Below are 12,542 nucleotides of genomic sequence, written 5' to 3' on the forward strand. Positions count from 1 at the left end.
CTGAAGAGATGGTAACAAATTGCAAGCTTTCGAGACTACTCAGGTCTCTTCATCAGGCATAGTATACCACAAAATCTGAAGAGTCACATATTTATACACAATAAGACACACAAGAAAAAAAAATGCAATAGGTAAGACAGGTGATGAAAAGCAGAGTTATTATGGAAGAGATAAACAGTTCTGGCTATAAATATTTTAACAGTTAATAGATAAGGAGTGTGAAGGTTTAATTGTCCTGTGTCCAGTGTGTCCATCTCCTACATTACAAAACTAAACAAGAAAGCAACCGGGTGCCTCTAGTAGTCACCTACAATCCAAATCTGGAGGCGCTAAGAAGAGCTGCACGGAAACTACAACCCTTACTACAAAAAGATGCCCGATTACAAGCCATATTTCCAGAACTCCCCACTTCTGTGTTTCAGGCAGCCCACAAATCTAAGAAGCATCATTGTCAAGAAGCTCCCTGTCATCTCCACCAGCTACAGGTACCTTTCCTTGCAACCAGAAAAAATGTAAAACCTGTCCGTGTATAACGACCACAGACAAGATAAAGATCCCCAATTCACATCAGGACTATAAGATCCCAGGTATGTTCAGCTGTATCACATCTAATGTAGTGTACTTAATTATATGTACCAAATGTCCAGCTGGGGGTCTTTATGTAGGGGAAACAGGGCAAAAACTTAGAACAAGGATGAATCATCATCGCCACACAATAAAAGAAAAAAGAATAGATCTGCCTGTAGCCAAGCATTTTTGTTCCCCTGATCACAGCATAAAATATATGAAATTGCTAGTATTAAAAGGTAACTTCAAATCTCAAAGAGAAAGGAGAGTCTCAGAATATAAACTGATGATGACCTTTAACACTTTCAGAGCAGGAATGAATGTGTCGCATGGATTTATGTCATTCTACATCAACTAAAGAATGTGCTCCTCAGACCTGTGAGGCCATCACAACACTGGACACAGAACAATTAAACCTTCACACTCCTTATCTATTAACTGCTAAAATATTTATAGCCAGAACTGTTTATCTTTTCCATAATAACTCTGCTTTTTATCACCTGTCTTACCTATTGCATTTTTTTTTCTTGTGTGTCTTATTGTGTATAAATATGTGACTCTTCAGATTTTGTGGTATACTATGCCTGATGAAGAGACCTGAGTAGTCTCGAAAGCTTGCAATTTGTTACCATCTCTTCAGTTAGCCATTAAAAGGTATCAACCACTGAGGACTCTCAAATCTAAATGAAGAAAACACAAATTCTGAGAAGTTCACCAACCATCTTTTGGTTTGGTCAACAGACCATAAATTTGACAAATCAGGTGACCTCTTATAGTGTATCATTCGCTTACAGTATGATTGTGCTTAGAACTTACATCTATGTTAACAAAGACATTTGGATGTCTGTTGGTGGAAATATACTGTTTCATTAGTTTATATTAGAGCTAGCACAGCTTGTAGTTTATATATTCATCACACCATTTTGCAATTTTAATAGATTTGCAGTGGCTCGTTTATTTTAGTACACCCTTTAGCACCCTTTAGCACTTACAGTTCAGATTCTTGGATACTGTTTTACAAAACCAAGACTATGGTTAAATTTTGTAACTCTTGATTTTTCATAACACTACTTCCACCAGTGACATAAGGAACAATCTGGCAGCCATTCATGATTCATTGCCAAATACCCATGTTAAATATTAATTATGGTTTCTCAATTCTGTACTGGATAGATTGCATCAGCCTCTTAGGTTTGCTGACATGACATTCATGTTATTCTAGTACATTTAGCTCAGGGTAGATGTTAAAACCATATATAGAAAACAGGTGCCATGTGGGATATATATAACCACGTGACAAGGGGGGGGGTCGCTTGCCACTTTACACTGACATCAGATGGAGGGTCTGTACACTGAGCAGCTGACATGTAGGCCTCATCCACATGTTCCCATTCCTGCAACATCTTCGGCTTCGGTCATTATATTGACACAGATAGACGCAAACTACCATTCAGGATCCCGGGAAAGATGGATAAAGGCTTGACACATGTTCCTGACCATATGACATTTTGGGCTTAAACACACACAGAGACATGTTCTCCTGAAATTCACAATATCCTGGGTAAGCAGCTGAGACGTGCTACTACAGCTTCCTGTAACCCAGATGGACACTCATAGATGAACCTCAACTAATGAGCTAATTATGGACAAATGGACAATCTTTTTGTAACTACTTCAACTATTTTATGCTTTGATGCAATGATTCTTTTTGGTGGACAATCTAATAAACCGCTACATTTTTTTATAAGAATTATCATGACATGTTCTTTGGAGTATCGCATCTGGAAAAAAGTCCCGTATAAATAAATATACAAAATAAGTATATTTAACAACCTACTGTTTCATTGCCCATTTTACACTACTTTCACCACATCCATCTCACATACCTCATTGGCATCAATGCCATTGTTGACTGACCATGTAGTTTGGAAACACTCCAGCATCCTCTGCTTGAGTGGCTTGGGCATACGATGCACCCGTATAAAGTCCTTCAGGTCCTTGGTACGAGTGTGGTAAAGAGACCGTCGAGAATACATCCTCTGAATGATGGCAGTCACGTTGCCAAATACCACTGCGTGCATAAGGGCTGAACAAAAAAGCACAATCAAAATAATTCACTTTTCTCCTCTATAACTAAGAATAATGCTGAAATTATGGAGAAACAGACTACAAAGTAAATAAAAGCGACCAATATAAAAACTCTCTCTATGGGGAAACCTAACAGTAAGTATTAGATATCTCTGTAGAACCAAGACAAGGGGAAATTAAATATTACACAGTTCTCATCAATAGGTTGACTCTGTAATGTAGGCAGGAAAGGTAAGAGACACTGCTTGTAACCATTTTCCTCTGTTGCCAAAAATATGAGGATCCTGAGCAGAGGTTCTATTGACTCATAATTTCTAAAAATGTATGAAAATGTAGTTTTTAAACTGGACAGCCCCTTTAAGGTTGCTTTCACACTCTGTTCTTCTCCACGTTCAGTGACTTCATTGGGGCTTACGTCTGAACCCCCATAAACTGGGATTCAAGTGTATGCGCCAACAGGGTCACTTTTATAATGGTGTCGATGGTGTCAATGTATGCTCTGTCGTACTTAATTTTTGGGCGTATACGCCTATTGGAGGCAGATACTCAGACAGAGTATGGCTGAAAGTGATGCACAACAGAGCACAGTTGACACCGTCTCCACCATTCTAGTCAATTGCCCTGTCGGCGCATACACCCGATTTCCAGTTTGTGTGGGGGTCAGATGTAAGCCCCGACATAGCCACTGAACATGGCAAAGAACGCAGTGTAAAAGGGCTCGAAGGATCTTGACCAGATCCAACAGTGCAACCTTTTGACTACTTCTTAGATGTTGTGTTTCTTGCGTTGTTCTTGTTGTTTATTAGTATGGAGAACATCATAGAAAACACCCACAAGATCTAAACAGAGAGTTTGGCACTGATCTCTATTTTGCATACTGAAGGAGCAATTATGTATGTCTTACCAAAACAACTTGGAAACCCTGCTGAGTTGAATAATAGAAAAAACCTGAGATGTTTCTCAGGTGATGCCTACAAACTCTTTAGGAGAACACAATGTAACCACTTTTACTGTTTCAAAACATTGTGAACGTCTGACATGAAAATAGCGGGATCTCAAATTGCTGCAGGCACTGAAGGAACAATTTCTGCATTTACATTAAATACAATAGGATTTGAAGCCCTCTAAATTGCAGATTGGAAACCGTAGTCAGGTTCTGAATTGTTATTAACTTGGGAACTTTACAATGGAAAAAGAATTCCATGAAATGGATGCGTACGTTGTCACAAGTGGAGGAACAGTAATATTCATGGTAAATTATTCTGATACACAAACACTAAAAATATAGTAGGAGATATTTCTCTAAATTTGCTGATACAAGAGCTTGCACTGGAGTGCATCATTTTATTGCTGATAGTTACATTATTTTAAAGTCTAAATCCAAGTTCTAAGTATATCAGAAAGTGAAAAGAAAAATATAACTAAACTTTAAATCTTGTAAGTTTAGAAACAAAAATGATCTTAGTAGGATGGTTAAATGAATTTAAATTGTCAATTTAAGTTCTATTTTAATATTTGACCAAAGTATATTTATGCATTTATGTTATTTTATGGTATAAGAAGTATATATCTTTTGGTGCCAATATTTTCCACAATGCTCAACATCAGCGGTCCCCAACCTTTCTAATCTTAGGAGCTACATTCAACTGAGAGATGGTCGCAAACCACATCCAGCACAATAGTGACAATCAGAGCCCTCCATTACATGTATGATGAAAGCCAAAGCTTCCTCTCAGAAAGCAAACTGAGATCTTGTACCCCCATCCAATATAGCCAGAATAATTACATCCAAGGGTTCCCACCTTACCCACATTTGGCATTCTCGTATCAGCACACCCTCCACTCTATCGCATCCAACTTCAAGCTCCCCTCTAACTAACAGTATCATTCTATCTCCAGTTTACCATAATTATTTCTCTCCTCCTTCCCCTCTGCAGGTATATGCACAATAAGACATTCTCTTTTGTGCAGGGCTACTCATAAAATTCACCATTTGGAGACCTTCTCTGCATAACTGGTTGCTAGACCTGGAGCTAATGCATCAAACTGGCAGAAAGCCACAAGCCACACATCTGGCCCTCGCAAGCCACATGTGGTGCCTGAGCCACAGGTTGGGGACCCCTGTTGTACATAGAAAGGCAAATGTAACACTGGTGCTACTTGATCATGGGTGTCCTAAAAAAAAAGAGTGAATGTCAGAAAGTTCCTCCATAAACTGCCTACAAATATGTTGGAAAAGAAACACCACAAGAGGAGCTTTTACTCTTGTTCACAGACTCTTCAATTGTGTAGAAGCGTTTGGATAACTTTGTTTTAATGTGTATGGCCTCCTTAAAATGAATGAACTTATATAACATATTTAGTTATCCAATTCAATTATAGCAATTTGTAAGAAACATAGGGGACACATTTAGGTTTTTATTTTTTAAAGATGCATCCAACTTTTCTATGATGGAGAGAACGTTTTTATAAAATACTACTGAAAGTCATCTTTTTCAGGACATTTAATTTGAAACTTAAGTCATCTGACTTCATATATATTTAGTTATACAGGAAAAAAGATGGTACGGACCCAACTCCATCCAGCTTTAGAATTCCCTGCTCACACTGCACCTGGGACAGGGTGCAACAGCATATACCAAAAAACATCCCATGCGTTCAGCATAATGAAAGAAAAACATTCCTTTTTTATAGCTTCCTTGAAAAGAATCTATGATAATTCATGTAGTGAGATCCAAAGGATTGCTTACATGTTTCCAGATCTAGCCGCGCTCTTACTCATAGCAAGTCTCGTATCACTAGAAGGACATTAAATAGGTAACTTACCTAGCTCTTACTAATCACTATTATATATCACCTGTGCTTAGAGTATTTATTGTAGTCAAAACATATTACATGAAAAAAACTTTAATTCCAAGAGAATAGACTATTACAATGCATTATAAATATAGATATATGAAAGGAATGACAAAGTAAAAATGCTATTCAATAATAGTGCATGATCTCTCTTTGTAAGTTTAAACCCAATGGAACGCATGTATTCATGCTGAATATCCAGAAAACTTCCCTCTTTAATAGGAATTTCCTGGTTTCACCACCTCATGCATTAATTTATTATTTAATTAATGGGAATTGTGACTGATTATCATGGTTAGTTGTTGAAAAATATCTCCTAGAAAGCTCAACACCGCTCTAACTGTTAGTTCAGATTAGCTTCTACAATGCAGGACGCTTATATATTCTGACTTCCAATAAATTGTTAACAGGATCTCATCTTACCTCCGATCAGCATGGTGCAGATAGAGAAGATCTTTTCAGCATCTGTGTTGGCAGACACATTTCCAAATCCTACACTAGTAAGGCTGCTGAGAGCAAAATATAAAGACGTGATATAAGAACTCCGGAGAGAAGGTCCACCAGTTATTTCCAAAACTGATTGGTTTACCCCGTGACTACCATTGGAGTGTGTGCTACCATTGGAAACAGTATCAAATCTTTCTACTAGCTGATATGGCATTCCAAGACGTTTAGAAAACTCATGTAACCATCCTAAGGAAAGATAATAAAAAACAGGATATATTCAGTCCAGAATTCAGATTGTAAAGTACTAAACATATATATAAATTCAAGTGATTGATGCATTTAAGTGGTTTGCTCCTACTCACTGCCAACTAGAGAGTAACCCCATGCATAGTGCCAAGCACAGAATATTCCCATACATAGTGCCCATCACAGAGTATCCCCATATATAGTGCCAAGCACAGTGTATCCCCATATATAGTGCCAATCAAAGAGTATCCCCATACATAGTGCCAAGCACAGATTATTCCCATACATAGTGCCAAGCACAGAGTGCTTATGTATGAGGATACACTGCGATGGGCACTATGTATGGAATACTCTGTGATTGGCACTATATATGGGATAATACTCTGTGATTGGCACTATGTATGGGAATACTCTGTGCATGGCACTATGTCTGATGATACTCTGTGCCTGGCACTATGCATAGGGATAATCTGTGATTGACACTATGTATAGGGATACTCTGTGATTGACACTATGTATAGGGATACTGTTAGGCATCAGGCGTTTGCTGGATTAGAAATGGGCTCAGTGCCATCAGGGGATTCTGTGGTCTCCCATTCTGGTCCAGCCAGGGCTGATGCTGCTCAGCATTTTCATCAGTCCCAACGCCTAGCTGGTGCACGAGATGGACAAGTTGTTTACCGGGTTTTTATCCCTAGCAACATGAAGCGTAGGTTGCGGAGGGAAACAGGGCTGCTACAGCCTAAGTCCAGGATTCTCTGCACTGAGCATGCCCATGAAGTGGCGGACCGTGATTGGTGGTTTGGGAGTCACCTGATCCGGTGACCTGGCACCGCCTGATTGGTCGTGGGTGACGTCACCAATGGTGCGACGGTGGGCAGGGCTTAATCTTTAAAAAGCCCGCCCACAAACATGGCGGCGCGCTCTGATCATTGAGCAGTGATGCTGTTGTGTGGACGCTTGGTCGTTTGAGCTCCACGTGTGCTATAGTTGAAATAGGCAGGTAGTTTGGTCTGGCAGTCTGGCTCTTACAAGGGGGTCGCCATACACCCCGAGCAGTCTGCAGACGCCGTATTCCCGGTACCGCCTGTGAGCCACGTGGAGCGGTTCTCCTCAGTCCGGTAGCACGCCGGCTGAGAGCACGTATACCCGGCGTGTATCACACATGCATCCTAGCGCCTACAGCGTAGTCCCTGTGTAGTTAACAGGGCTACAGCTACTTCCCGGTCGCACATCTCCCGTGCAATTAACGGAGATTGCGCGAACCGCTATACCCGTTCCCGTAGTCCCTGTGTAGTTAACAGGGCTACAGCTACTTCCCTGGTCGCACATCTCCCGTGCAGTTAACGGAGATTGAGCGAACCGCTATACCCATTCCCGTGTGCAGCACACGGAAGGGTTTATCATTTAAGTTGGTTGTTTTCCTTCTCACCCAGAAGGTGTTCGGCAGCAGTCCACCAGGCTGCATTGCGGACCCCGGGGTCGGTTGCGTTCCATTATAATAAAGTTGTTTGCAACCGTCCCCTTAACAGATACTCTGTGCTTGGCACTATGTATAGGATTACTCTGTGATTGGAACTGTGTATGGAATACTCTGTGATTGGCACTATGTATGGAATACTCTGTGATTGGCACTATGTATGGAATACTCTGTGATTGGCACTATCTATGGGGTACTTTGTGATTGGCACTATGTATTGGGATACTTTGTGATTGGCACTATGCATGGAGATACTCTGTGATTGGCACTATGTATAGGGATATTCTGTGATTGGCACTATGTATGGGATACTCTGTGATTGGCACAATGTATGGGATACTCTGTGATTGGCACTATGTACAAGGATTCTCAGTGCTTGGCACTGTGTATGACGATTCTCTGTGATTGGCACTATGTATAGGGATACTCTGCGATTGGCACTATGCATGGAGATACTCTGTGATTGGAACTAAGTATAGGAATACTCTGTGATTGGCACTATGTATGGAGATGCTCTGTGATGGAGTATCCCCATACATAGTGCCAATCACAGAGTATCCCTATACATAGTACCAAGCACAGAGTATCCTCATACATAGTGCCAAGCACAGAGTATCCTGATATATAGTGCCAATCACAAAGTATCCCTATACATAGTGCCAAGCAGAGAGTATCCTCATACATAGTGCCAATCAGAGTATCCCCATATATAGTGCCAATCACAGAGTATTTCATACATCAGGGGTGGGGAACCTTTTTCTTTCCAAGGTCCATTTGGATGTTTACACCATCCTTCGGGGGCCGTACAAATCGTGTGCTAACTCTGCCCACAAAGAACGTCTTGATGCTGGCACTGGTGTTAGGACGTAATCTTTCATTGCACGCGTCTCAGCATTCAGTAGTGAACACTGCGTGTGGTGGCTCACTGAGTCAGAAGAAATTAAAGGGCTGAGGCTCTAGATTTTTTTCCACAGTAGTCTGTACTTATACAGATAGTGTAAAAGATGCAGCCACTAAATTATTGTAAGGAATTAGGCTTAAAAGGTCCAAAAACTTGTATGTGACGTTTATTTCAAATTGGTTTTACAGATATATATTAGGACAATATTAGGACATATTCATTAATGCAATAATGATGACGTCCTGGTCAGGGGCGGACGAATCATCGGTGTAACCTGTGCAGTCGCACAGTAACCAAATTGGTCAGGGGGCCATTTCCACCTCTAAAGCAGGTGGAGTTATGGAGCTGATAATGGCCCATATATTGTTCTTGCACAGGGGCCTCTTCTGGCTGTGTCTACCATTGGTCCTGGTAAAATTGTATTGCAAGACCTATCATCCATGCTGAACAAAATATTTATGAAGCCCCCGCCACATTTACATTGGAATTGTAATAATTGAATAAAGAGGCACAGCTTTACTATCGCAGATTTATACAAGCTGCCTGTCACTTTTCCATGCAGAACATCATTGATGAATTAAGCTAAATCAGCAGGTTAATCCCTAAAAGCAAAAAAAACTATGTACAGTACAAATATAACATAAACAAAGATATAGCTAAGATAAAAAAAATACATAAAATATAATAAACAAATAGTTTTTCTTTTTTTATTCCCTGCTCCATACTACTGCCATCAAAGGAATTCTCCTCCTGCATTTTCCCATCATCTTGTCGAAAAAACAATAAATTTATGAGCGTTTCATTATTACATTAATACAAATTCATTGTTGATGTGTTCGACATAACAGAACATGTAGACATTCATTTAAAATTTGTAATAACTCGACAAGAATCTGTATCCTCCAGTTAAGCAACAGCAAAGTCCATTTATATTTAGGCTACATGCACAAAGGGAACATTTTGATTTATAGATTTTTTCTGATTTGCTTTTTAAAAAAAGGACACATTTTCCCCTTCCTCTACATCTATAAATAGGATTCTCTGCACTTTAGAATGAGTTCTGTGAAACTGCACTGAATATCAATGCTTATCTATCCATCAAAATGAAAGGTCAGGATAAGCATTCATAGTAATGATTGTCTGAGCTTCGTTTTGTACCACCCTTTCTAGCTAATTGGTAATAAATAGCATGGACACTTGCTGTCAAAGTGAACATTATAAAGAAAAGATAGAAAAGATGCATCTAAGGATAGATAGATGATAGATAGATAGATAGATATATGGATAGATAGATAGATAAATGATAGATAGATGACAGAGAGATGACAGAGAGATAGATGATAGATAGAGAGATAGATATATGGATAGATTAATGATAGGTAGATGACAGATAGATGACAGAGAGATGACAGAGAGATAGATGATAGATAGAGAGATAGATAGATATATGGATAGATAGATGATAGATAGATAGATAGATAGATATATGGATAAATGATAGATGATAGATAGATATATGGATAAATGATATATAGATGATAGATATATATATGGATAGATGATAGATAGATAGATAAACAGATAGATGATAGATAGATAGATATATGAATAGATAGATAAGCGGACATATCATTGGTGCAACTTGCGCAGGGGTGTAAAAGGTGAGGGGCCCCTTTTAAACCTCCAAAACAGGTGTAATTGTGCATTATGAGGAGCTACTGGACTGCAAAGGGCCCATATGCTGTTCTTTCACAGGGCCCCTTCTCTGTCTATGTCTGCTAGATATAGATAGATAGATGATAGATACATAGATAGATAGAAAGATAGATGATGATAGATTAAAAAAAAAGAAATGCAGCATTTTTTCCAAAAAAGGAGAAGTAGTTGGTGCACGCCTGCTAGTTGTCACCCAACAGCTTACAAAATGTAGATTTAGGCTAAGTGCCCACGATGCAGAAATGCTGCGGAGCGTTTTTGCATCTCCCTGGCAGAAAAAACGCATGCAGATTTTACATGCGTTTTTTCTGCCAGGTAGAAGAGTTTGTGAAGCGTTCTTCACATGCGATTTCACGTGCGGGTTGTCAAGCGCTTTTCCAAGCGATTTTAGCATCACTTGGAAAAGTGCTTGACAACTTGGTCACACTATATGAATCCATGCAAACGGAATGGATTTATGTTGTGTGACCAAGTTACGATGCTGCAAATGCAGCATCAATAGTAAAAAAAATAAATAAAAATGTTGAAAAATAAAAAAAACATTATACTCACCTTCTGATGGCCCCCGGCCTCCTTCTCCGGTGCGTCTGGTGTCTTCGGCAGCTCGCGGTGCTCTAAAAAGGACCTTCCATGACGTCATTTAGTCATGTGACAGGTCGCGCGACCGCTGACGTCAGCGGTCGCGTGACCTGTCACATGACTAAATGATGTCATGGAAGGTCCTTTAAAACCACCGCGAGCAGCCGAAGAGCCAGCAGCGCCACCGGGAGCAGGGGGCCATCAGAAGGTAAGTATGTGTTTTTTTATTTTAATTATTTTTTCACTACAGGTACTAACGTACCCGGGTCTGGAGGAGAGTCTCCTCTTCTCCAGACCCGGGTACCATCCGCGCATTGAATCGCATAAAATCCGCATGCATACTTGTATGCATGTGGATATTAAGCGATTCAATGCAAGTCAGTGGCGGCGATTTCGCAAAATTAATGCTAGTGCTGCGGGTTTTTTTGCAATGATAATCCGCAGCGGAAATTTCCGCAGCATGTGCGCAGCACATGCAGATTATCATTGGGAAACATGAACATGCGTTTTTAATGCGTTTTCGCAGCAGAAATGCAGCCGCGGAAACGCATGAAATCCACATCATGGGCACGCAGCCTAAAGGGGTTGTCCAGTACTTTTAAAAATATGCCAATGTGTTTTAATGATAAATAGAAGCTTCTTTCTAATTACCTCCTGGTGCTGTTTCTGCCTGTGAGCGGCGCTATCCTTGGCCGCTCACAGGCATCACATGACCCCTGCTGACGTCACGTCAAGTGAGGCGTGACTCAGCGCTGGAGTCCCCGCGGTGGCTGCTGGGCGGGGTTATTCCCCGCGTCACACCGCGTTCTTTCCCAATGAATGGGGACAGGGAGAGCACGCGGTGGATACCGGGTGTGATGCGCGGGGTAACCCCACCCCCAACTCAGCAGCCACCAGTGGAACGCGGAAGAGAGAGACCCCCGGCTGCATCCTGGACTTGTCGTGACGTCAGCGGATGTCAGAGCTGGCTGCAGCCGGGGGTCACGTGCTGCTTGTGAGCGGCCAGCGATAGCGCCGCTCACAGGCAGAAACAGCACCAGGAGGTAATTAGAAAGAAGCTTCTATTTATCATTAAAACACATTGGCATATTTTTAAAAGTACTGGACAACCCCTTTAAAGAAACACAGGCAGCACTCCAATGTCAATCTTGACAAGGGCTTGGCTAGTTGGGAGACAAAATGTTGCCAGTTTTTGCACACGGGCGAATAAAACTATATTTTCATCATTGAACTATTGGACTGCTGCTTACATTTCATGAAAGAAAGGTACACCCTATCATGGCTGGTGGACTTTTCACAAATTGTCTAATTTGTGTGCTAAGTACCTTAATTTTATAAGTATATTCTTGATAAAGCTTCATTAAAGAGGCAATTACGGAGCATCTTGATGCTAATAATCTTTTAATCCCGAACCAACATGGATTCATGAGGAATCGCTCCTGCCAAACAAACCTGATTGACTTCTACGAGGAGGTTAGCTCTCGAGTAGATCAGGGGGAACCAGTGGATGTCGTGTATCTCGACTTCTCAAAAGCGTTCGATAGCGTGCCACATAATAGGTTGGTATACAAAATGAGAATGATGGGGCTGGGGGAAAATGTCTGCAAGTGGGTAGCTAACTGGCTAAAGGATAGAAGGCAGAGGGTGGTTATAAATGGAATA

General features: G+C 40.7%; 1 protein-coding gene across 1 annotated transcript in view; it reads right to left on the reverse strand.

Annotated features, from left to right (window-relative positions):
* The window catches only part of LOC141161570 (voltage-gated delayed rectifier potassium channel KCNH8-like), a 754,200-nt gene that overhangs the window by 156,081 nt on the left and 585,577 nt on the right, over positions 1-12,542 (reverse strand). The window contains exons 8-9 of the mRNA XM_073646536.1: positions 5,935-6,204; positions 2,454-2,653 (exon numbers count right to left, since the gene is read on the reverse strand). Coding sequence (XP_073502637.1) covers positions 2,454-2,653; positions 5,935-6,204 — 470 coding nt within the window. The remainder of the gene's footprint in view (positions 1-2,453; positions 2,654-5,934; positions 6,205-12,542) is intronic.

Source organism: Phyllobates terribilis, unplaced genomic scaffold, assembly GCF_046119375.1.
Source record: "Phyllobates terribilis strain yellow unplaced genomic scaffold, ASM4611937v1 Scaffold_9__5_contigs__length_417890890, whole genome shotgun sequence".
NCBI classification, from domain to species: domain Eukaryota; kingdom Metazoa; phylum Chordata; class Amphibia; order Anura; family Dendrobatidae; genus Phyllobates; species Phyllobates terribilis.